This window comes from Ictidomys tridecemlineatus, chromosome 8 (genome assembly GCF_052094955.1).
Source record: "Ictidomys tridecemlineatus isolate mIctTri1 chromosome 8, mIctTri1.hap1, whole genome shotgun sequence".
NCBI classification, from domain to species: Eukaryota; Metazoa; Chordata; class Mammalia; order Rodentia; family Sciuridae; genus Ictidomys; species Ictidomys tridecemlineatus.
The window spans coordinates 43,343,037-43,367,767 of NC_135484.1; the positions used below are offsets into that span (position 1 = coordinate 43,343,037).

At 36.7% G+C, this 24,731-nt stretch overlaps 1 protein-coding gene across 3 annotated transcripts in view; it reads left to right on the forward strand.

Annotated features, from left to right (window-relative positions):
- Positions 1 to 24,731, forward strand: part of Man1a1 (mannosidase alpha class 1A member 1) — a 169,685-nt gene that overhangs the window by 25,225 nt on the left and 119,729 nt on the right. For all 3 annotated transcript variants that reach the window (XM_078019317.1, XM_078019319.1, XM_078019318.1), the window contains exon 3: positions 21,182 to 21,278. In XM_078019317.1, the coding sequence (XP_077875443.1) occupies positions 21,182 to 21,278 (97 nt within the window). The remainder of the gene's footprint in view (positions 1 to 21,181; positions 21,279 to 24,731) is intronic.

The following is a 24,731-nucleotide window of genomic DNA, read 5'->3' on the forward strand; positions in this document are numbered from 1 at the left end:
ACAAAGATTGATGATTACATGATACAGTTGCTGGTAAAATATGTGAATTTGTGACCATATTACAATGAAAGTACATTGTCTTGTGGTATTTAACAAATTCTTTCCCTATATAAAAGTCAACAAGACGAAGTACTAATTGCAATGGGGATGATCTCTACTCAGTCTTTTTTGCATCATGATGTTACAACTGGTAGAACTGTGTTAACTACCTCTTCACAAACTGTGTGATTAAGAGGGATCAGGTCTTAATGTAATTAGCATCTTTTAAGGGCTTGGGCAAAGTCCAGCTTCTCCCCTGTGATCTCAGGCTGTTAGAATGGAAAACCTCTTCTGTCAGCAGCAGGCTTGCTATGGACTTGATTGCATATTTGAGTAGCACATCAGAGATCAAGCTACATGCAGTTGAAAACTAGATAAGGCTTCCTTCGGTTTTGAAATGACTGTTACCCAAAATGTTTCACCACTTCATAGTTCATATTATTGTGATAAAGGCATTTTGGAAAAATTCTCAATAGTTTTACCAGTGAAATTTGGGGAAATGCTTAAATTTCCTCATCAAGAATTAGTTGGCCTGCAGAAGAGGGACCTTGAACTACTCTTGTAAGCAGGTTTGGCCTGGGAGCAAACTTCACAGGACTGTTTCTTGCCTTGTGAGAGTGTGTTTAATGGCATTTTATAATGATAGCCTGGGTCAGTGGCTAAGGGGGCCTAACAACTAGAGATCATAGTAAGAAGACATTTCCTACTATGAAGAAATGATTGGCTGCCGGTAGTTCTGAGACGAGAAGTGAGATCTGCGTTTGGCTTTAATAGACTACAAGTCAGACATATCACCAGAGTCATAAGGTAAAGTGAGCATGTCCTGAAGATTCAAGTCAGGAAGAGGGAGAACAGCAGAAGTGGACCTAGAATTGTTCCACTTAGTAATATTGAAAGATGACCACAGAGACACACAGCTGTACTCCACTGGGTCCCTTGGGAACAGGAACCAAATGTTAGTGGAGGCCTTGTAATAGAGATGCTAAGAAGGTATTTGTGGCAGGGGTTCGGCTTGGCTAAAAGGAACAGGTACGGATGGAATTTGGTCTGGTAATGGGACAGGTTGGTTCCACCCTGTGGCCCAGCTGAATCTCCTCAGGCATTTTCTTTTTGCCTCGCTGGTGAAGCTGTGGTTTGCTGCCTTGTATGAGAGTACTTTCTACAGGCGTGTCCCCTACAGAGGAGGACTGAAGCTCCTGGACACCAAACCATTGCTGAGTGTAAACAATTTTAGGCCAAGTGGTTGATCCATTCAGTTTCAGGATCTCAGTTCCTTGTCAGTTAAATTCACAGGTGAGTAGTTTGTTTCTGGTGGAGTGACCTTCTGAGTCAGGGCCAAGGAAGCAGGCAGGATAGACAGATTCCTCATAAATTCTGACAGAGCATCCTGGTAGAAGGTAAAAACATTTTCCTGATTCAAAAGAGCATTTTGAACAAGGATATTTTAGACCAAGTTAGAGAGTCCTAAGCCAAGGACAATATTTTATATTCAGTAATAGGAAGGTATTTTTTGTCAATGGTGGAAGGTCATACTTCTCTGTTTGGAACAACAGTCTTGTTTCCAGAAATGAAGGATATGGAATTCTAATATTGTTCAAACAAATGTAAAGTATAAGACAGTCAGTTTATATGGAAATTGATAGTGGAAGATGAAAAGTATACTGACCTGATTTGAATAAGATGTAGTATAGTTATAATAAAACTTGGGGCATAGTTATTTTCTTTCACAAACAAATGTGCATATATACACACACATGCAAAATGAAAAGAAAAAAAATTTGAGAAAGAGAAATTGTAACTCAGCTATGATATTCTTTAAAAGTAGACAAAAATTAAACACTTCAACTAGTGTCAGTTTTACTAACAAGAAACACAATACTTAATAAAAATATCAATAGAATTTTAAAATTTTATTGATTTATTTTTTTAACTAGAGTCCTTTGCAGAAACCTAAAGCTGTTTAGTTAACAAAATGTATTGCAACTGTTGAAGTAATTCAGTTTTTCGTAGCACAGTGGATAAATTGTGTTATTGAATCCTTAATTAATATTTAAAGTTTTTATCCAAAAATGATAGCATAATCTTCTTTGATAACAGCATTTACTTAAATAATTTATTCCATTTTAAACAAATATTTTACTCTTTTCCAACAAGGTCAAGAAAAACTGCTTAAATTGTTTATGATGTTGCTGTTTTCTGAGTGAATCTAGGAATCCTGACTATATACCTCTTTTTAAAACCATTATGTGCTCCCCCAGCCTCATACATCAATCATTTAAAACTTGATCAGAGAGTTCCTGTGGTAAACCAGGCCACTTATTATCATACAACTTTGAAAACTTGAGTAGTTTCAGCTACCAAATAGTGTTATAAAAAGAAATACTGCAGAGAAAAACTTCTTGTTTTTCCAAATTGCTTCCATATGAAATCCAATTTTGATCTGGAAAGTTTTAAAATAATAACCAAAGAATAACCACTTAAATGTTAAATTCATTGGTAATTGGTGGTAGATCAGTAAATAACGAAATAACCTCCACTTGAACTTTGAACAAGAACTCGCTGGCTATTCCGTGAAGGACCAGCCACTGAGGTTCTTCTGGGTTTACACTCATGTACAGTAGCAGAGCATCCACCGTGACTGCACAACTACATGTGCCACACGTTGGTTTAAGGCAGAAGGAAGAGGGAAAGAGGCTACCCACAGACTTTGGCAAATGTCCCATTGGCTGGAACCTTGCCAGATGGCCACCTCTGGCTGTGGAGAGATTGGGAAAGCACACATTTATCTGCCTCTTACAGTTCCTGTTCCAGGAACGAAAAAGGAAAAGGAAGCGTAGGTGTGGGGTGAGTCAACCTATAGTATCCTCAATAAGTAGAATATACATTTGTATTTTTCCATTTTTATTTTTGTTTTATAGCTTCATGTGGTTTATTTATAAAAATAAATTCATTTGACCTCTCCTGATGAACCTGCAAGAGTTTTCTTTTTCCTCCTCCTCCTCCTCCCCCTTCTTTTTATGGAGATCTTTGCCTTGCTTTAAGCTGAACAAAATTGGAAGTCATCGCACTCAACAGTAATACTAAATAATGCAGTCTATTTTAACAGGTCACTGAATCTGGCATATATTTAATGCTGGACATTTGCCATCCAGTAACAGTCAAATGAATGATGATTTTGAAAAAACGGTCAAGCTTTATCAGATCATAATGCTCAGGCAGAATATTTAGAGCAGTGCACTTTCAGGCCCAAGAGATCTTTGCCATCACTTACAGAACATCTCAGATGATCTGCTAGCTGCAGAAAGAACAGTTTATAGGGTGGTAATAATACAAGGAAATGAGATGTCAGTGCTTGCCTTTAAAATGGTACTGTATCACATATGGTCCAAAATAATTGTTTGTCATTTTCAGTAATAATCTTAGTAATATAGAAGTCTAAATAAATTGTAGTAGAGACAACTTTAAAAAATAATCAATATATCTGTACTTATTTATTTATTTTTGCATCTGTTTGACAAGAAATGTGATGTTGCCATTTTAGGGACAAATTTTAAAGTACTGTTAATGTTTAAACTAGAATATTGAGCAATATGTCTTTTGTCAATAACCACAAAATGAAATTATTAGTGTGTTCCGTTGGTGATAAAATGTTATCTACAACATCAAGAATAAAGATTATGAGATAACTGTGTGAGACATCCAAGTAAAGATAGATATCTTTCAAAGAGAAAAATTTTTAGCTGTTAAAACTTTCTTAAAGCAATATATTCCAACATGTCTGGTAACTTTTCCCAGATGGCACCAGAACAAGAGTTGTTCTCATTGTCAGTCCCTTAATCTTCCAATAGATTTTATGTTTCCTCTTGAATCTGTAAGTTCTTCAAAAGAAGGATGATTGGAAGCTGGTTTTGCATACCATGTTTCTGGAAGTCTCACTCTAAAAAATTTCTGAAAGTCTCACTCTAAAAAAATTTCCCAGAATTATTAGGTAACAGAAAAAGATGTGTACCCGATTCATATTGGAGCTCAGGCCCCAGCCCAGGACTACCTCCACTGCCCCCTGAGGGAGCCCAGGCCCAGGTTACGCCCAGCACCACCCCATGGGCCCACCTGGGAGTCCAGGACTAGCCCACCTCCATTTTGGGGACACTACATCCATCACCATAGGCCTCCCCATGCAGTAGCCTCCAACTTGTGACAACAGACTGTTATATCTTAGAATAGGCAGCCGAAAGCCATTATAAGGCCCACCCTTTCAGCCTGATCTCTGATTGCATCCATCTTGGGGCACCTCCACTGCTATCTCAAGTTACCTCTGCTATTGCTGCCACCACCTTTAGTTGCAATAGCAACCATCGCAGGACACTAACAGGGTCTGGAAGCCAGACACGAAGGTGAGGTACAGATAATCTGCACAGTCACTATAAGATTATAGGGTAGAAACTGTACTACCTCAGATCCACACTGCAAGAAAGTATGGATAACATGAAAAAAATAAGGGAAGAAAGTACCCCAAACAAACCAAGATACTACAATAATACAGTCCGTGGATGGCACAGTTGATGAAATGTCAGAGAAAGAGTACAGAATATACATAATTAAAATGATCTGTGAATTAAAGAAAATCCAGAGTGAGCAAACACAGGCAACAATTGATCACACCAACAAAGTGATAAGGGAGAAAATATAGGTAGCAAAAGATTACTTCAAGAAAGAGACAGAGATTATGAAAAAAAAACAATCAGAAATCCTTGAAATGAAGGAAACAATAAACCAAATAAAAAACTCAATTGAAAACATCACCAGCAGGCTACATCACTTGGAAGACAGAATGTCAGACAATGAAGACAAAGTATACAATGTTGAAAATAAAGTTGACCACACAGTGAAGATGATAAGAAACCATGAGCAGAGCATCCAAGAATAATCTCTCTAATAAAATAATATCATAAAATTTACCAAACATGAAGAATCAATTGGAAAATCAAATACAAGAGGCTTACAGGACACCAAATGTACAAAATTATAACAGATCTACACCAAGGCACAGTATAATGAAAATGCCTTAGCATACAGAATAAGGATAGAATCTCAAAGGCCACAAGAGAGAAGAATCAGATCACATAGAGTGGGAGACCAATTCATGTCTCAGCAGAATTTTCAACTAAGACCCTCAAAGGAGATCATGGAACAACATATACCAGGCTCTGAAAGAAAATGGATGCCAATCAAGAATCATATCCAGCAAAATTAGGCTTCAGATTTGGTGACAAAATAAAAACCTTTCATGATAAGCAAAAGTTAAAAGAATTTACAGCGAGAAACCCAACACTCCAGAGCATCCTCAGCAAAATATTCCACAGGGAGGAAATGAAAAATAATAGTGAAAATCAGCAAAGATAGGAGTTGCACTAAAGGAAATGCCAATCAAAGGAGAAACCAAGTCAAATTAAAAACCAAAAATAAACCAAAATGTTCAGGAATACAAATCATGTTTCAATAATAACCCTGTATGTGAATGGCCTAAACTCATCCATTGAAAGACATAGGCTAACAGATTGGATTTTAAAGAAAGACCCAACAATATGTTGCCTTCAAGAGACTCATCTCACAGGAAAAGACATCCACAGACTGAAGGTGAAAGGGTGGGAAAAAAATGTACCACTCACATGGACCACGTAAACAACCATGAGTTTCCATCCTCATATCAGATAAAGTGGACTTCAAACCAAAGCTAGTGAAAAGGGATAAAGAAGGACACTTCATGCTGATTAAGGGATTCATACATCAACAAACCATAACAATTATAAATATCTATTGCCCCCAAAACGGGGCATGTATGTATGTCAAACAAAAGCTTCTCAAATATAAGAACAAATTGGAACACAACACAATAATAGTGGGTGACTTTAATACACCTCTCTCACCACTGGATAGATCTTCCAAACAAAAACCAAACAAGAAAGTATAAAGTTCAATAATGCAATCAATAAATTGGACTTAACAGACATTCATAGACTATTCCATCCATCAACCAGCAAATATACTTTCTTCTTAGCAGCACATGGATCATTCTCCCAAATAGACCACATGCAATGCCACAAAGCAAGTCTTAGAAAATACAAGAGAGAGAGAGAGAGAGAGAGAGAGAGAGAGAGAGAGAGAGATATTACCCAGCATTCTAACTGACCATAATGGAACAAAATTAGAAATCAATTATAAAATTAAAAAGAGAAGCTACTCCAACACCTGGAGAACTAAACAATATGCTACTGAATGACTCATGGATAACAGAAGACACCAGGGAGGATATAAAAATATTCTTAGTTGGGCTGGGGATGTGGCTCAATTGGTATCACGCTCGCCTGGCATGCGCGGGGTGCTAGGTTTGATCCTCAGCACCTCATAAAAATAAAATAAAGACATTGTGTCCACCAAAAACTAAAAAATAAATATTAAAAAAATTCACTCTCTCTCTTTAAAAAATTTAAAAATTAAAAATAAATAAATAAAAATATTCTTAGAGTAAATGAGGACTCTGATCAACTTATCAAAATCTCTGGGACACAGTATGAACTCAGTGCTAAGAGGAAAGTTTATTATATTGAGCTCGTTTATTAGACAAAGAAAAAGTCAACAAATAAATGACCTGACAATACATCTCAAAGCCATAGAAAAAGAGTAACAAACCAACCCCAAAAGTAGTAGAAGACAAGAAATAATTAAAATCAGGGCAGAAACTAATGAAATTGAAACTAAATAAACAATTCAAAAAATTGATAAAACAAAAAGCTGGTTCTTTGAAAAAATAAATAAAATTGACAAACCCTTAGCCACTGTAACAAAAAGAAGGGGGGAGAAAACTCAAATTACTAAAATTTGTGATGAAAAAGGAAATATCACAACAGACACTATTGAAATACAGAAGACAATTAGAAACTATTTTGAAAATTTACACTCCAGTAAAATAGAAAACCTTGAAGATACCAACAAATTTCTAGAGGCATGTGATCAACCAAAACTGAGTCAAGAGGACATGCACAATTTAAACTGATCAATATCAAGCAAGGAAATAGAAGATGCCATCAAAAGCCTACCACCCACAAAAAGTCCAGGACAAGATGGGTTCACAGCTGAGTTCTATAAGACCTACAAAGAAGAATTAATACCAGTACTCCTCAAATTACTCCATGAGATAGAAAAAGAAAGGAACCCTTCCAAACTCATTCTATGAAGCTAATATCATCCTGATACCAAGACAAGGCAAAGACACATCAAGGAAAGAAAATTTCAGACCAATATCCCTGATGAACATTGATGCAGAAATTCTCAATAAAATTCTGGCAAATCGCATACAAAAACATATTTAAAAAATAGTGCACCATGATCAAGTGGGGTTCATTGCAGGGATGCAAGGTTGTTTCAACATACAGAAATCAATAAATATAATTAATCACATCAATATACTTAAAGATAAGAGTCATATGATTATATCAATTGATGCAGAGAAAGCATTTGACAAAATACAGTGCCCTTTCAGGTTCAAAACACTAGAAAAACTAGGAATAGTAGAAACATACCTCAACATTGTAAAAGCTATCTATGTTAAACCCAAGGCCAACATCTTTCTAACTGGAGAAAACTTGGAAGCATTCCCTCTAAAAACAGGAACAAGACAGGGATGCCCTCTTTCACCACTTCTATTCAACATAGTGCTTGAAACTCTAGCCAGAGCAATTTGACAGAAGAAAGACATTAAAGAGATATGAATAGGAAAAGAAGAACTCAAGCTATTGTTATATGCTGAGGACATGATTCTATACTTAGAAGATCAAAAACAACTCCACCATAAAACTTCTAGAATTGATCAATGCATTCAGCAAAGTAGCAGGGTATAAAATTAATACCCATAACTCAAATGCATTTTTATACATCAGTGGTGAATCCTCTGAAAGAGAAATTAGGAAAGCTATCCCATTCACAATAGCCTCAAAAAAATAAAATAAAATACTTGGGAATCAACTTAACAAAAGAGGTAAAAGACCCCTACAATGAAAACTACAGAACACTAAAGAAAGAAATTGAAGAAGACCTTAGAAGATGAAAGATCTCCCATGCTCATGGATAGGCAAAATTAATATCATCAAAATAGCCATATTACCCAAAGTACTATACAGATTCAGTGTGATTCCAATTAAAATACTGTTGTCATTTCTTATAGAAAAAGCAGTTATGGAATTAATTTGGAAAAATAAGAGACCCAGAATAGCCAAAGCAATCCTTAGCAAGAAAACTCAAGAAGGTGGCATCACAATACCAGACCTTAAACTGTACTACAAAGCTATAGTAACAAAAATGGCATGGTGTTGGCATCAAAATAGATAGGTAGGTAGACCAATGGTACAGAATAGAAGATTCAGAGACAAACCCACATAAATACACTTATCTCATACTAGACAAAGGCAACAAAAACATACATTGGAGAAAAGATAGTCTCTTCAACAAATGCAGCAAAATGAAAATAAACTCCCACCTCTCACCATGCACAAAACTCAACTCCAAGTGGATCAAGGACCTAGGAATTAGACCAGAGATGCTGCACCTAATAGAGGAAAAAGTAGGCCCAAATCTTCATCACATCTGATTAGGCCCTGACTTCCTTTACAAGACTCCTAAAGCATAAGAAATAAAATCAAGAATTAATAAATGGGATTGACTCAAACTTCTTTTTAGCAAAAGTATTCTAAGTATAGAATCATGTCCTAAGCACAAAACAAAAAAAAGCTTCTTTTTAGCAAAATAAACAATGAGGTGAAGAGATAGCCTACATTTTGGGAGCAAATTTTTGCCACACACACATCAGATAGAGCACTAATCTCCAGGATGTATAACAAACTCAAAAAACTTAACACCTAAAACACAAACAACCCAATCAATAAATGAGCTAAGGAGCTGAACAGACACTTCTCAAAAGAGATACATTCGATCAACAAATATATGAAAAATGTTCAACATCTCTAGTAATTAGAGAAATGCAAATCAAAACTACTCTTAAGATTTCATCTCATACCAGTCAGGATGACAGTTACCAAGAACACAGAAAACAATAAATGTTGGCAAGGATGTGGGGGAAAAGGCCCACTCATATATTGCTGGTGGGACTGCAAACTGGTGAAACCAGTAGGAAAAGCAGTATGGAGATTCCTTAGAAAACTTGGAATGGAACTACCATTTGACCCAGCTGTCCCACTCCTCAGTCTATACCCAAAGGACTTAAAATCAACATACTATAGTAACACAGCCACATCAATGTTTATAGCAACTCTTTTCACAATAGCTAAACTATGGAAGCAATTTAGATGCCCTTTAATAGATGAGTGGATAAAGAAACTGTGGTATATATACACAATGGAAGTATTACTCCACATTAAAAGAGAATAAAATTATGGCATTTACAGGCAAATGGATGGAGTTGAAGAACATCATGCCAATTGAAGTAAGCCAATCCCCAAAAAACAAAGGCTGAATGTCCTCTCTGATAAGTGGATGCTGATCCATAATGGGGAGGGGGGAATAATGGGAAAAATGGAGGAACTTTGATGGGGCAAAGGGAAAAGGGCATGGGGGTAGGAAAGATGGTGGAATGAGGTAGACATCACTGCCCTAGTACATGTATGACTGCACATGTGGTACAGTGCTACATCATGTACAACCATAGAAACGTAAAGTTGTGCTGCAATTGTGTACAATGAGTCAAAATGCATTGTGCTGTCATATATACTTAATTAAAATAAATTTTTAAAAAGATGTATACTAACAACAAACACATGAATGACACTTTATTTGGACGTTTATTTGAAAGGCAAGTTTCCTAAAGATTGCACAGGTTACTTATTTGTCTTAGAACAATATACAGGACAATGTATCATAGGCTTCAAAGTAGCCTGAATTCAGAGCTAACCTCCAATGCTTGGTAGACCATGTTAGGAAGATTATTTAATATCTTGATTTCTTCACCTGTGCACTGGGACTTTCAATGGGGTTACTATATTCCCTGTAGGGTTGTTGTAAAGGACTGAGAGACTATATACATGATTTATATACTTCTTGACATATGAGTGTTCAATTAATGCCAGCTATGTCCATTACAAGGGTGATAAGAAAACACTTTTAGGTGACATAACCATTGTGGATTTTAAGTGTTTTGGAATCATTAGTTGATATTCAGAATTATATTTAGGAATCATATTTCTGGTAGTAGTATATAAATTTTACATTTCATAAATAATGTAAATGCTTACTTTTATGCACCTTTATTGTTATTATGTCCTGATAGCAATTTCTAAAACTACTATCTGTAGTATATAAAAAAATTACTTTCAGCCTTTTGTAAGATCATCATGGATCCTGACAACAAGGGTATTCCACTTGTTTATTAATAATAGGCGATTTCAAGTGTAATTGTTTAAGAAATATTTTCTATAATATGCAACATTTTATAATCAACCCATTTTAATTTACAAGTTATAATTCACAATGCTGTAGCTAAGAAAATAGTGATTTATGGTTTTAATTTGATTTCATTAAGAAAACACACAAAAGGAAAAGAAAACATATATTCCGAAACTCTCCTCTCAATAACCAAATGACAAGGCTTGACTCTGTGGGGCTAGTATGCTTTATAAAGGAAAGGGAAGGGAAGGGGTGGGGAGGGGAGGGGAGGGGAGGGGAGGGGAGGGGAGGGTTTATTCAGTTAACTTCCCCAATTTTTGCTCATTTTTTATAATATTCAAACCAATTTTTTTTCATTAATCACTAATTATGTTTTCATAATTAGTAACTTTACTATTAATAACTGGTATTAGTACTATTAATGACTTTTTAATATTGTAAAGCTTAAAAGGGGAATCTAAAAGAGCACAAAGTTGATCTTTACCAACTTGAAAAATTCATAAACAAATCCCTCAAAGAGAGTGTATTTCATTTCAGAAAGTCTTTGTATCATTACTGCAGAAGGAAAAATACAGTGAAAATTATAGACATTATAGAATGGCATGCATGAGTTCAAAAATGTTTCAATTTGCATTTAACATTTTTTTTTTCAATATTGAGGATTGAACCCAGGGCCACTTTACCCCTGAACTACACCTCCATCCCTTTTTATTTTGATTTTGAGAAAGGGTCTCACTATTTTATGGAGGCTAGCTGCAAACTTGCAATCCTCCTGCCTCAGCCTTTTGAGTAGCTAGGATTACAGTCATGCACCACCAATGCCCAGCTTTAGACTTGCATTTTTATTATAAATATTTTTGAGGTGAAATAATATGTGAGAAAGGTATTTGCTTTCCACGAAATGAGTTTTTAGATCTCCTTAGAATCTAAATGGAGCATTGTGATCTCAGCAGAGCATACTGTCTCTAAAAATTACTACAGGCAGCTTAAAAAGGTCTGTAGTTGTCCGTGCTTCCCTCATTGGGGAAATCTTCACAGGTCTTGGCTCAAGACCAGAGGTCTTAGCTGGGTTAATCTAATATATACAGTTTTAGCATTAATTAAAAACCATCTGGATAAGCAGACCCAAAAATCCTGAGGTGAACCTTTAAACTTAAGTGACAACTTTTACATAAAGAGACCAAAGACATTAACCACAAGATTTTTTTTTTTGAATGGAAAATATTGCAAGAAAGCTATTTTATATAACCAAAATATTCTCAACAATAGTGTTTCTTTCCAAAAAAGGAATGTCCTGGATAGTCACATATGAACAAGGGCTTTTGTAACCTCTAACCTTTGAGATGCTAAATTTCTATCAGTATTTTAGGTAAATGATTTTACAAGTTACTCAACTATTTCTTATTTTGCCTTTTTCCCAGTGTTTTTGTTGTTGTTGTTGTTGTTGTTATTGTTGTTTGTTTGTTTGTTTTTGTTATTTTCCCAAAATACCCTTCCATTTGGTAACAGCACAAAAGTTTTGTAAAATAATGTCAAAATCTGTCACAAAGTAAGAAAACCATCAAATGCTCAGGATATAATTTTTTGAGCTAAAATTAGAAACACTGCCCATTTCTTGCAAGAGTGAAATACTTCTTAGAAACAGGAAGATCTGCCCTCTACAAGTATACAGGTAGTGGATACTAGAAGTTCTTTCTTTCTTTTTCTTTTCTTTTTTTTTTTTTTTTTTTTTTTTTTTTGGCTTTATCAGAAATCAGAGTCTCTAATGAACTTGCTGCTGAAAACCAGTCTTTCCTTTCACTGGGGAATTAATACCCAGTGGCCCATTGAGATTTATGCAATTTCATTAAATAAGTACTACTTCTTTATACATCTCCTGCTGTCTTTAAAGGCATAACAAAATTGGCTATGGGAGAATTCAGGACGTCTAAATCTAAAGAATATTCGCACACATGTATATCCACTCCTGATGAAGAGGTAACCTTGAGGAATGTAGTCAATTGCACGCATGGTAAGATTATTCTATTTCTAAGTAGTGTCTCGTTCTCTTAAAAAATAAGACAGTGTTTCTAGTGTTAGCTCAAAAAATTAAGAAGTAGAGTTGCAGAGAATGGGGAAAGAAAAACTGACTTGCATTGGCCCTGATGATAAACCACAAAAAATATCTCAGCTGAAGGGAACTGGTGTTGCAGTCAATAGCCTGGCACAAAGAAGACGATTCAGAGTTTCTCACAAATCTAGTGACAGGCCAGGTCAGACTAGAGTGGAGCCTTCCTATAGACCCAAGTGGTACACAGGGCCTCGAGGAGAGGACGTGGACACAGGGCTAGAACTGAGAGCTGAGATGGAGGGAATTGGAAGGCCTAGAGGATTAAGGATGTTAGGCAGGCAAGGAAGGGCCGTGCTGTAAACTTCATTCTATGTGTCACAGATCCCAAGTGTGATAAGGTGTGTGTAATTGTGATGCCAGGACTGACCAAGCTGTTCCTTTGACCACAGAGAGAGCTGCCCTCTGTGTGTGAGAGAATTGGAATGCTCAGAGGCCACTGCTGTCTTAAGATTTGAAAGTAGCCAAAATATTAGAGCTATTTTCAGTGGTTCAGTGGAAGAATTAAGAGTGAGGTTCACATTCTTGCTTCTCTGTGATCTGGCAGGGGGCTTAGCTCCCTCATCAGTAAATTGGGGATTAGGATACCCCACAGGGATGTTGCAAGGATTAAGTGTGGTAAATTGTATCAAGTTCCCCTCACAGTGCAACATAGTAGATATTTGACAAAGTTCATTCACTTCCTCTTTATCCCCTCCAACTGGAAAACCTGCAGTGATGACAGCTCTTAAGGTTTTCTTTGTGGAACAGAGTATTTAAAATTCTAAATGCTTCCTAAAAGGTTGAACTACTACTCAAACAGGGAGAAGAAAATTGCTAAGAAGTTTATGCATAATGCTTTATACCTCTCAGATCTCAAGGGCTCTCAAGGACTTTGCAAATTTGTGGTAAAAAGACATTACCTATGGTGGGGCCAGAGTAGTTCAGGAAGCTGGAACTGCAGAGCAGCCTGTGCTGGAAGTGGACTGGAATTACTGAGCTATGGGGAAGCAGTGCTGGTGGGAAGCTGCAGGCCCGCAGTCTTAAGAGCAGAGCCATTAGCTCTAGATCTGTGCCTATAAGCAGATGCTTGCAGTGTAGACTGCTGGGCTGTGGGCTGTCTGGCTCACACATATTTTTTCCCCTTAGCCAGGATAGTATTTTTTTTTTAAATGATTTTAATCAGAGCCTTCACTGTTGTTTTGCTGCATTCCCCATCATTTCCAGTTGCTCTAAACCTGGCCATTCTACTTTTGTTTGGCCCTTCAGTTTGTGTCCCTTTCTTGAGTCCAATATAGAGCAGTGCTCAAGCCAGAGAACTGGGCGAATCCAGGGATTCAATGTGTCCTATCCTTCTAATTCCAGGTAAACAAATTCTGGTTTTTTGTTTTTAAAGTATAGGTATGTCTCATGATTCTACTCCTCAAATCTGGCAACTACATTCTGTCCTCATTTTTAATTCTTGTCCTGGCATCAATAGGTACTCAGTAAGTTGAATTGTTATTGTAACACTAGGAAAGAGAATCTTAGAAATAGAGCACCTTAGTAGCCCTAGGGAAAGGGAAAGATGGCTAATATATTTCAGCATTTTAAAAAGAAATTGAGCTAAATGTATGAATGCATATTTTAGTTTGATGTGGGGTGAAATGGGCAACTCTCCTGGCAAGAAGGGTTTTTCTCCATATGCTCCAAGGATGACAGCCAGAAGGTAACTGGATGTGGGGCCTCGCTCAGTGAAGATCACTCCCTAGACACTCTTAGGTAGCATTTTGATACCTGTTCAGTGAGAGTGCTCTAAACGCTTTTAGACATAATTGTGACAGACTCCATGGCCTGCAGTCTCTGTGAATGTGGAGTCATGCCAGGCTCTGCATTCTGTCACCTCTGGGTGACATTGGCCTCTTTTCTTTCCTATCCGGTTAATTCATCTCTCCTTGAGTTGCCCTGCCCACTCTGAGTTTACTAAATGCCTGTTTTCTTTCTCTTATCTCTGCTCAACTTCTGAAGCCTTAGAGGGTTCTGAGGAGGGGGTGCTGTGGATAAAGGTCAGAAACACTCCTTGATCATCTTCTACTAGGCTGGTGCATTACCACATTTGATTTCCTGGCCAAGCTGTCAGGGAGATAATATTCTTTTTTTAAAGAGCCTTATTTTTTTAAAAAAATAGTTTTAGGTTTATAGCAAATTGAAGCAGAAAGTCTAGAATGTTCCCACATAGCCCTCCTGTCTCCACATAGACACAGTTTCTCCCAGTGGCAATGTTTCACACCACCATGGTGCATTTGTTACAATTAATGATCTGTTTTAAGGATGAGAAAACTAAGGGTTTGGGGGTCTCAGATCCTTAGGCTGCAGGGCTTGGGCTTACCTTAGCCTGCCCTGCCATGTGCCTTTGGTAGGGTCTCAACATCAGATCTCTTGCTACCCAGAGCTCCTTCTGCCCTCTAAAACCTTCTTTGCTCCAGGGAGATGTTGATAGTGGGATAACATTAACTAAGCAAAGAAAATTGCTGTCTCTTGTTCACCTACCTGGAAATTTCTTTCTAGTGGATAAGGGAGGGCTGGGAGCATCTGAGAATTAACTCTATCAAGTTACTTTATATCTTGTTGCCATCTTCTTGTCCAGTTCCACCAAAGATTGAAAGAGAGGAGGCTAATAAAGATTTTGTGCTAACATTATATCTGAAAGTTCTAGATGTTGCTTTTTTATGACAGTCAAGTAGTTCCTGGCAAAGTTTGGAGGAAACCATTGTCATGCTTCTAAAGTCAGTGTTTTTCAAAACATCAGCCCTAAGTATAGTTTAAAAAGTAATGGCATAGCACTGTCAGTTTTAAAAACCAGTGAGTTAAATCCATCTCCCGCTCTGGACTGCACCTGAGTTGGACCCAGACCTTGTGCTCCCCAGAACAGCAGGGATGTGAGCATCACTGTACTACAGAATTCTTTTTTTTTTTTTTTTTTTTTAGTTGTAGGTGGACAGAATGCCTTTATTTGTTTATTTTTATGTGGTGCTGAGGATTGATCCCAGTGTCTCACGCATGCTAGGCAAGCGCTCTGCCACTGAGCTACAGCCTCAGCCCCAGAACTCCCTTCTTTTAGTGCCACATAGCAATCTCTTTTTATAATTGAGAAGAGGATTGTCTCTGTCTTTGGTCTCCATGTTGCTTATTTCCTCCCCGTAGGCTAGACTCATTAACCCCAAAACCTCCTGGCAGAACTCAAAGTTTTACACATGCAATTATTTTTTAAAAGAGCTCAAGCATATTTTTAGCCATTTTGAACTTGCCTTCTTTATATATTCTGTGAAATATTATTCAACATCTGTTGGCTGTTGATAAAATAGAGTGTTGTGGTTTCTAGACCTCAAGCTGCTGTTGCTCTTGAGAGTTCTCTGACCCAAAGACTCCTCAACACGCTGCTGAGCAACATCACCTAGTTGTACGCCCTCTGTCCCACCCCCATCTCCATAAGGAATCCTTTTGCCCTCCTCTTCCTCTGGATGGTTACTCCTTTCCCTAGGCCTCTGGGCAATCTCCTGCTATGAGAGGCCCTCTCTCATGCAACTCTGTCTAAGCACCACCCCATAAGGCTTCTTGTGCATTATTGCCTCTTGTGGTCATATCTTTTTCCTAGATCAGCTCCCAGATCCCTGAAACATATCCCCAGTGCAAGCTTACCTGGCACAATTAAGATTTCATGAAAGTCAGCCGATGAACCTTTAAAACTAAAGATCAACTCACATTACCTTACACCTGAAAAGGACCCTTTCTACTCTTTATTCATTCTTCCACCTTTTGCATACAAAATAGTCGTGTATACTTTTGAATGAATACATTTGTGAAGAGTTTGTGCACAATAAACTTGTGTATATTTGTTCCTCCTATTTACATATATTACTAAGAAAAATTATGAAACTCTTTGAGATTGCAAAGATCAAAGCCATGCTTAAATTTTTAGTAAGAATGTGAAAATGCCTAAAATATATTGAACACTTACTGTGTGTCAGACCATGTGTTAAATTCTTTACACAAGTTATTTTATCATCACCACAACCAACAAGGCTATGTTTTTGTTCATTCACATTTGATGGGTATAGAAACTGGACTCAGAGAGATTAATTGCCTTACTGAGTGTCACACTGATGTTGACAGAGCTGGGATACCAACCCAGTTTGTCTGATACCTATGTCTGTGACCTCCCGTTGTACATTGCTTTCATGAGAAAGTTTTCTGTCAGGACACTCAGGAAGTAAATAAACAGTTTCAGTAGACAACGAGCCATGCCTAATGGAGAAGAGGAAGATAATTAATTTATCAACATTCAGGAATTAATAGCACTGCTTATAGTTCTATAGATCCTCTGAAAACTATAGGTAATTCCAGTGGTACTCCATGCACATGACTGAGCACTTCACGTCTACTCTCTCGGCCTCCTCATTTCTTACCTTCTGTTTCCCTCCTGGCTTCACCTGCCTTTTGACTTTCAACGTGTGGCTTTTCCTCTTGGGCATCTCTACTTCTGTGCTTCTACATCACTTTATGGCTACATGTTTTCTCAGAATGTTTCCAAGTTGCACTCCCCTGGGTGGAAGAGATGGTTGGGTCAGTCCAGCTTCATTCATCAGTGAGAACTCTGCACCAGGACACTTCACCTTAGAGGCTGGTGGCCAGCCATCTGTTGTCTGTCTTTGAATTGAGCAACAGGATCATTTGGGGACAGAATCACTTTGGAAAAATTACGGAAATTTTGTATAAGATCCCCTTCAAAGGGGGCTGTAAGTGGGACTTGAATGTCTAGGCTTCTTAAAGTGGCTGCTCTGAAAGCCCCAAATCTTTGCCCGACCTGTTTTGTAAAAATGGTGAGATTTTCACAAAGATTTTTAAAGTATCTCTTATGAAAAATTTAAGATCATATGATTCAAACTTCAAAAAATAAAAATATCTGCTAAGGATAGTTCCTAGCAACAAAACACAAGTTATGCAATCTACACATAGTAGAGGAAATTCACACATATTTTCTTTCTATGTCCTTGGTTAGGTCAGAATATACTATTTAAAGTAAATGGTTAAGTACAACAGTGAAATTGCACATAACACTTAATTGTTTTTCTTATTGTTTTCCTGTGTTGATAAACTTTTATTGACTACATAAGAAGGAAGACTCTTAAGCTTTCATACATTATCCATTGGATTATAAGAGAGACAGAGTCTTGTATATTTCCCTTCTAGTCCTTTAGCATCTTATTATTCATGGAATAGTGGACACTCAATAAATGATATTGCCTAATTACTCAGCCTTGATATCAATTGAAAAGAAAGTACAAAGTGTTTTAAATACTATGTTTTATGTATATTATGCCTTATTTCCAGCTTCTCTGGGCCAAACAATAAATTGTTATGGAATTTTTGGTTCATTCTCTCTTGTTTGTTTACAGGTACACAGTGTTTTAGTTATACTTTTCACCAGTGCAAATATAATCATAAAAATATCTTTGGTTTGCTTTCAGTTTGTTTTTTTCCTGAGGGTTTCAGTGTTGCTGGAATCCCAGTCAGCCTCTAGCATAGGCCTGTTTTAATCCTCCTTCTTCAGATATAAGGGTGTAGAACCCTAATTAAGTTGAGGAAAGGCTACAAAACAAAATAAGGAGCTTGTAAAGAGCAGGGATCAAGCTTATTCATGGACTTATTTGATAACAGTGGAATTTTAGAAGTGACCTTCTTGCCTGTCAGCTCATGGTTAACACTGGAGAGATTAAATGCCTTCATCGCCCAGCTCCTTAATAGTGTAAAATTAAAAGCTAGTAACATTTTGGTGTTTTCAGATATTTATATAATCCATAAATCTGAGTTAACTAGTTGATTTTATGTATGACTTGTGACTTCAATCTTACAATTATTCTGTGTACACACACACACACACACACACACACACACACACACACACACAATGTCTTACAGTTAACTTTAACAGGTCAAATCACTTCCAGAGCTTACCAACCACAGGGATCTGTCAACTATGAATGTTTCTCTTCGTTTTATAGATTATTAGAGAAATCACTGCTGATGTTCCATTCAGGGCATTTTGACCACACCACTCACTTTCTTTTCTAACTTTAATTTTAAAATCTCATGGGATAAAGAACCCATTTTGAGAAGTGTGTCAGAGCAACTTTTGAAATGTAGGAAGCTAAGCAATTAGTGTCAGATTTTCACTTGGGAGTAAAAAAAAAATAAAGATGAGAAAAGTTAATATATACTACAGTGGTAATTTACTAGCAGTACATCATATAAATGGTAATTTTTGACAAAGCAACAGTTCTCTATGGGAAAGCTTTATGCCATGTTTAAGTCACTAATACTATACGGCCTGGTTTTTATTCATATTTGAAGCTGAACCAATCATAATTTTTTCCTTTTTTATGTCAAGTGTATTCCAAAAGGTTTTGAATTTTTAAAGAATTTTGGAATTTATGGGAATGAATAGTTTACCAAATGTAGTATATTTAATGGTGTGACCAAATAAAACTCAGGTGAAAACTCAAGGTGATTTTGTAGATTTCATATACCTAGTCTTTCAGAAGCTCATTGGTTTCTACTTTTTTGTAATGTGACTGTACTTGGTTTTAATATAGATTTAAAGTTCAATCAACATGTGACTACCAGCCATCTATCAAAGCAGCATGCTGGGTGCAAAAACACAGGCCATATTCATGGAATCCTTACTTGTACCTGTGAGGACTTATGACCCAATTTTTTAAATAAGGAAAGAGAGTCTCACAAAAACAATGACTCATCCATTGGTATGTGACTAATCTGTGACATTGTAGAGATTATAAATCAAGTTAGCTGACCCTCAAATCTATCATACTTTTCAATAAAATTACTTTATAAGAAGAAAATTTTGAAAGCACATTATATGGATTGTTGGATCAGCAACAATTTGATTCATTAAAGGCCATCACATTTCTGACTCAATATGAATGGTTGGGTAATGCCTGAGGCTTTGCAGTAAGGCCAACAAGGGGATGAACCTTGGCTTCTTGGCTGTGCAGAACGGTCGTGACTTTGAGTAAAGTTTTGTTTTCTTTTTAAATTCCATGCCTCAGTTTCTTCACCTACCAAATCATGGTAATAAAACCATATTTCGTAGGGTTGTAGCAAAAATTGAGAACCATACCAAATGTAAGCATTTAGCAGAGTACTAGCAGATGGTACAGATTATTGGTAGCTTTTAGTAGTAGCAATAGTGGTGAGAGAGGAATATTCAAAACAATCAAAGAAAGATGCTTGTTATTGTTTTCAGAGATATGTGAGGACTGTTATAAATAAAATTGTATTAACTGAGAGTTTTAGTGATGCACAGCCCTTGAACAGTATCTGTAACTTTCTATGATGTTTTTTAATTACTGTTGCTAAAAAAAAAAAAAAAAAAAAGATGAATAAGTTCTCGGAAATTGAGGAGTTCCTAACTCTTTTTAAGAAAACTATGACAAAAATAACTAGATACAGTCTTTGAGTCATTGAAAAAAAGTTTACACAACTAGTTCATGAGAGAGAGATTTGACTGTTAAAAACATGGCTAGTATGTGGATTTTCAATTGAGAATATATAGAATCAATCTTAAGTGACATATGTGTAGACACATACATATCTAGTTAAAGATTGATTATATTAAAATAAATGGAAGTTTTTCAAAATCTGGCTATTTAAATTTTTTATTTCCTGTAGATATTTCAGAATACTTCTCCATGTAGTATTGGTAAAGAAATTAGAGTGTTAAAGTGATAACTTTGAGGGGCTGGGGATGTGGCTCAAGCGGTAGCGCGCTCGACTGGCATGTATGCGGCCTGGGTTCGATCCTCAGCACCACATACCAACAAAGATGTTGTGTCCACCGAGAACTAAAAAATAAATATTAAAAATTCTCTCTCTCTCTCTCTCTCACTCTCCTCTCTCATTCTCTCTTAAAAAAAAAAAGTGATAACTTTGAATATTTGACAACATACCATGAGGTAAACAAAGTAGAAAGAACCTTGTGCAAAAATACCTTTTTAAATATAGAGGCTTTAATCTTATCTTTTATGAGAATGAAATAGATCAATACAGGAATGATTCATCCTTTTAGGATAAGCAAACTATCTGTTGCTGAGAAGTGAGTTTTGAAAATGGTGTTTTTAAAAAATACCATTAAATAAGATTAAGTGGACTCATAAAAGAAGAGTTTCCATTTGTAAACTTAAAGGGGTAATCTGTGTGTGTGATATACATATGTGTCCTTATTTATTTTTACTATCATCGCCTTTTTAATTAATCATCATCTCTTTTTTTACTAAAAAGTGATTTTAATGTTTTAACCTTTAAATCTAAAATATGTGGGTTGTCTCTCCCTCTAGAGTTGGCGTGCATTCTCCCTTGAACCTATATTCCTTGCTTTACCCCATAAACTTCTCACTCTTAAGATAACCTACATTCTCCCTTAAATATGTCTCTGCTTTCCTAAATAAACCTTTGTCTGTTTCTCTAGGGGGTGAGGGAGAGTATGTCATCGAATTTTTAACAAAATTTTTGTTCAAATTATAATCTCATTTTTATTTCTTTTCTCAGATGATGAAACATGCTTGGAATAATTATAAGCGTTATGCATGGGGATTAAATGAACTGAAACCTATATCAAAAGAAGGCCATTCAAGCAGTTTGTTTGGTGAGTAGAATGTGCTTTGGTGACATATTGTTCTCTCCAGTTGCGTGAGTTTATGGTCTTAGAGAAATTTGTGTGATGTGGTGATCCTCCAGGCCTTCCATGCTGCTGGGAAACCTGCACACCCAGTGGAGTTTTCTTCAAGGATTGTGCATAGTGTGTCATTTAGATAGGGCAGTGGCTGTACATTAGAGTGACTTGCATAACTTAAAAATACCGACACACCTGGAGCACACTTCCAGAGAGTCTTAGCTAATAGATGTGAGGTGCAGCATTAGGATTTGTGGATCAAAAGGTATGTCCCACAGGACAGCATTTGGTCTGCTGTATAAACTGCTTCCTTCCAGGTAAAAATGTGCATTTATGGGTAAACTGGCCAAGGCAATCAACCATGGTGATCTTTACACAACCTTGGCTGTAGGTTCTTGCTGTTTGTACCATGCAAAAGATCATGAGGAAAAACTGGGCCATGTATTTGGGCTTTTATCTGTATTGCATTTGGTCCTCACAGCACACTCCATGATTGGTCCTGTGGGTATTAATGATGTTTCTATGGTAGAAGTAAGGAAGCTAAGAAACAGAAGAGTTTGATGGCTCCCACTCAGTGTCTTGCCTACTGCACTTGATATCCTTCCAGCCCCCCAGGTTTTGTCTAGAAATATTAAGATGAAAGGGAATGGAGTCTTATTCTGACGGTGCTGAATTCACCAGTAGAAAATACAGCTTTCCATACTTCAACATAATGTGTTAATTAGTACCAATTCGTATATCAACTAACAGTTTCAACTAACATTTATTGAGCACTTACTCTGTACCAAATGCCATTCATGCCACATCTCATTTAACCTCATTATTATACACATTTTATTGATGAGAAAAATGAGGCTCAGGGAATAGCTTTCCCAGAGATAGCTGCCTACTAACTGGTTGAACTGGACTTGAGTTCCCGTGTTGCTGGCATCAGAATTCATGTTCCTAATCATTATACTATGCTTTTCCATTTACTTAGGACATTTCACATTTGGCTCTACTTCTGGCACTGGTGTTAATGAAAATAATATGTCTTTAAAGAGTTCATGGTCTAGTGCAAAACACATGTATATAAACAGTAAATTCTCAAAGCCTTAGGTAGTTCAGTAGATGTTCATACAAAGTTCTGAGCAACCAGTAGGATTTCCAGGAGGGAGAAGGGTATTGCAGGTGATTGCAAAATAGGTAGAGAGGCCAGGCGTGGTGTGTGTATGCCTGTAATCCCAGTGGTTTGGGAGGCTAAGGCAGGAGGATCACAAGTTCAAAGCCAGCCTCAACAACTTAGTCATTTAGCAACTCAGTGAGACCTTGTTTCTAAATAAAATACAAAAAATGGCTGGGGATGTGGCTCAGTGATTGAGTGCCCCTGAGTTCAATCCCAGGTACTAAAAGAAAAGATAGGGAGAACTGGAAAGAGTAGACGAAAGGAGAGACTGCTTGGTCTCTCATAGTGACACAATTTAGAAATGAAGTGAGCTTCAACCTAGCAACAGCATATTTGAAGTTGTTTCAGAGATTTCTAAAATAGTGTTTTAAGACACCATTAACATGGGTGGTGAGAGGTACAAATTGAAGAGAGTAACCCTGAAACTTCATACTGAATCAGAGGTCTTTATATTTTTTTTAATGTTTACTATGACTTTTAAAAAAATCTGATTAGATTTTTACTTCTATCTTCATGAACTTAGTTTGTATCTTTTAAGAAATAACTTGCATGTAATTTTTCAGGTTTATCAAATAGATTATTTGCTTCTTTGTTATATTGATGGCTTTAAAATTTATGCCAGAACTTTAAAAACATACTAAGTATCTGGGCATGGTGACACTCCTCTTTAATTTGGGAATGTTGAGGCAACTGAATGAGGCCATAGGGTACACTTGAACATTGCTGGTGGGACTGCAAATTGGTGCGGCCAATATGGGAAGCAGTATGGAGATTCCTAGGAAAGCTGGGAATGGAACCACCATTTGACCCAGCTATCGCCCTTCTCGGTCTATTCCCTGAGGACCTTAAAAGAGCATACTATAGGGATACTACCACATCAATGATCATAGCAGCACAATTCACAATAGCTTGACTTTGGAATCTACCTAGATGCCCTTCAATAGATGAATGGATTAAAAAACTGTGGAATTATACACAATGGAGTATTACGCAGCACTAAAAATGACAAAATCATGGATTTTGCAGGGAAATGGATGGCATTAGAGTAGATAATGCTAAGTGAAGCTAGCCAATCCTTAAAAAACAAATGCCAAATGTCTTCTTTGATATAAAGAGAGCAACTAAAATAAGAACAGGGAAGAAGAGCATGAGGAAAAGACTAACATTAAACAGAGACGAGTGGGGTGGGAGAAAGGGAAAGAGAAGGGAAACTGTATGGAAATGGAAGGAGACCCTCATTGTTACACAAAATTACATATAAGGGTTTGTGAGGGGAAAAGGGAAAAAAAAAACAAGGGAGAGAATTAAACAACAGCAGATAGGGTAGAGAGGGAAAATGAGAGGAAAGGGGAGGGGGGATAGTAGGGGATAGGAAAGGTAGCAGAATACAACAGTCATTAATATGGTATTATGTAAAAATGTGGATGTGTAACCGATGTGATTCTGCAACTTGTATTTGGGGTAAAAAAATGAGAGTTCATAACCCACTTGAATCAAATGTATGGAAGATGATATGTCATGAGCTTTGTAATGTTTTGAACAACCAATAAAAAAAAAGACTCTATCTCTAAAAAATATATTTAAAAAAAGGGTTGGGGATCATGCTCAAGTTGCTAAGGGCCCCTGGATTGAATCCCCAGGACCAAAACAAAAACAAAACAACTCAAAAACGACAAAACCCCCAAATACTAAGTTTCTTCTGCCTTCATTTTAAAAATAATTTTTATTGCATTTTCTTGGTAAAAACACTTTCCATAATCCAGATAAGAGCTCGTTCATCATTTAAAAAGTCTTCAGATATTAGCATAAGAAAATGAAATATTAATATTAATAGTCAAGTGATATTTCTCGCCCCATCTTTGAATTAAATAGGCTACATAAAAATTTTCTTGGTATAGTAATACCAATGTAGCAGGACTTGTTACAAAGAATAAGGTTTTTATTTTTACAGATAAAGGACCTTTTAAATGACTCCTTGAGCTCATTTACTATTCAGTTCTTATCTGTAAATAATATGTTGTGCTTTATATTCTTCAGCAAATGAGGTAGAAGACAGGAAATTTCTAGTCCCTTACCACCAGGCTTCATGGAATGGCTTTTAGTTTGAGATAGTTCTGAGTTTAGGCTTTAAAAGCAGCCTGGTGTTTTCAAAGAAGGCATTAGTCCTTATGAATCTAAGTTTTCCCAATTATTAGTGTTCCAGGCTGTTTCTTTTTCATGGTTGTTTCTTTCCAGTTAGGTTGAGCTTCACATTTGTTTCT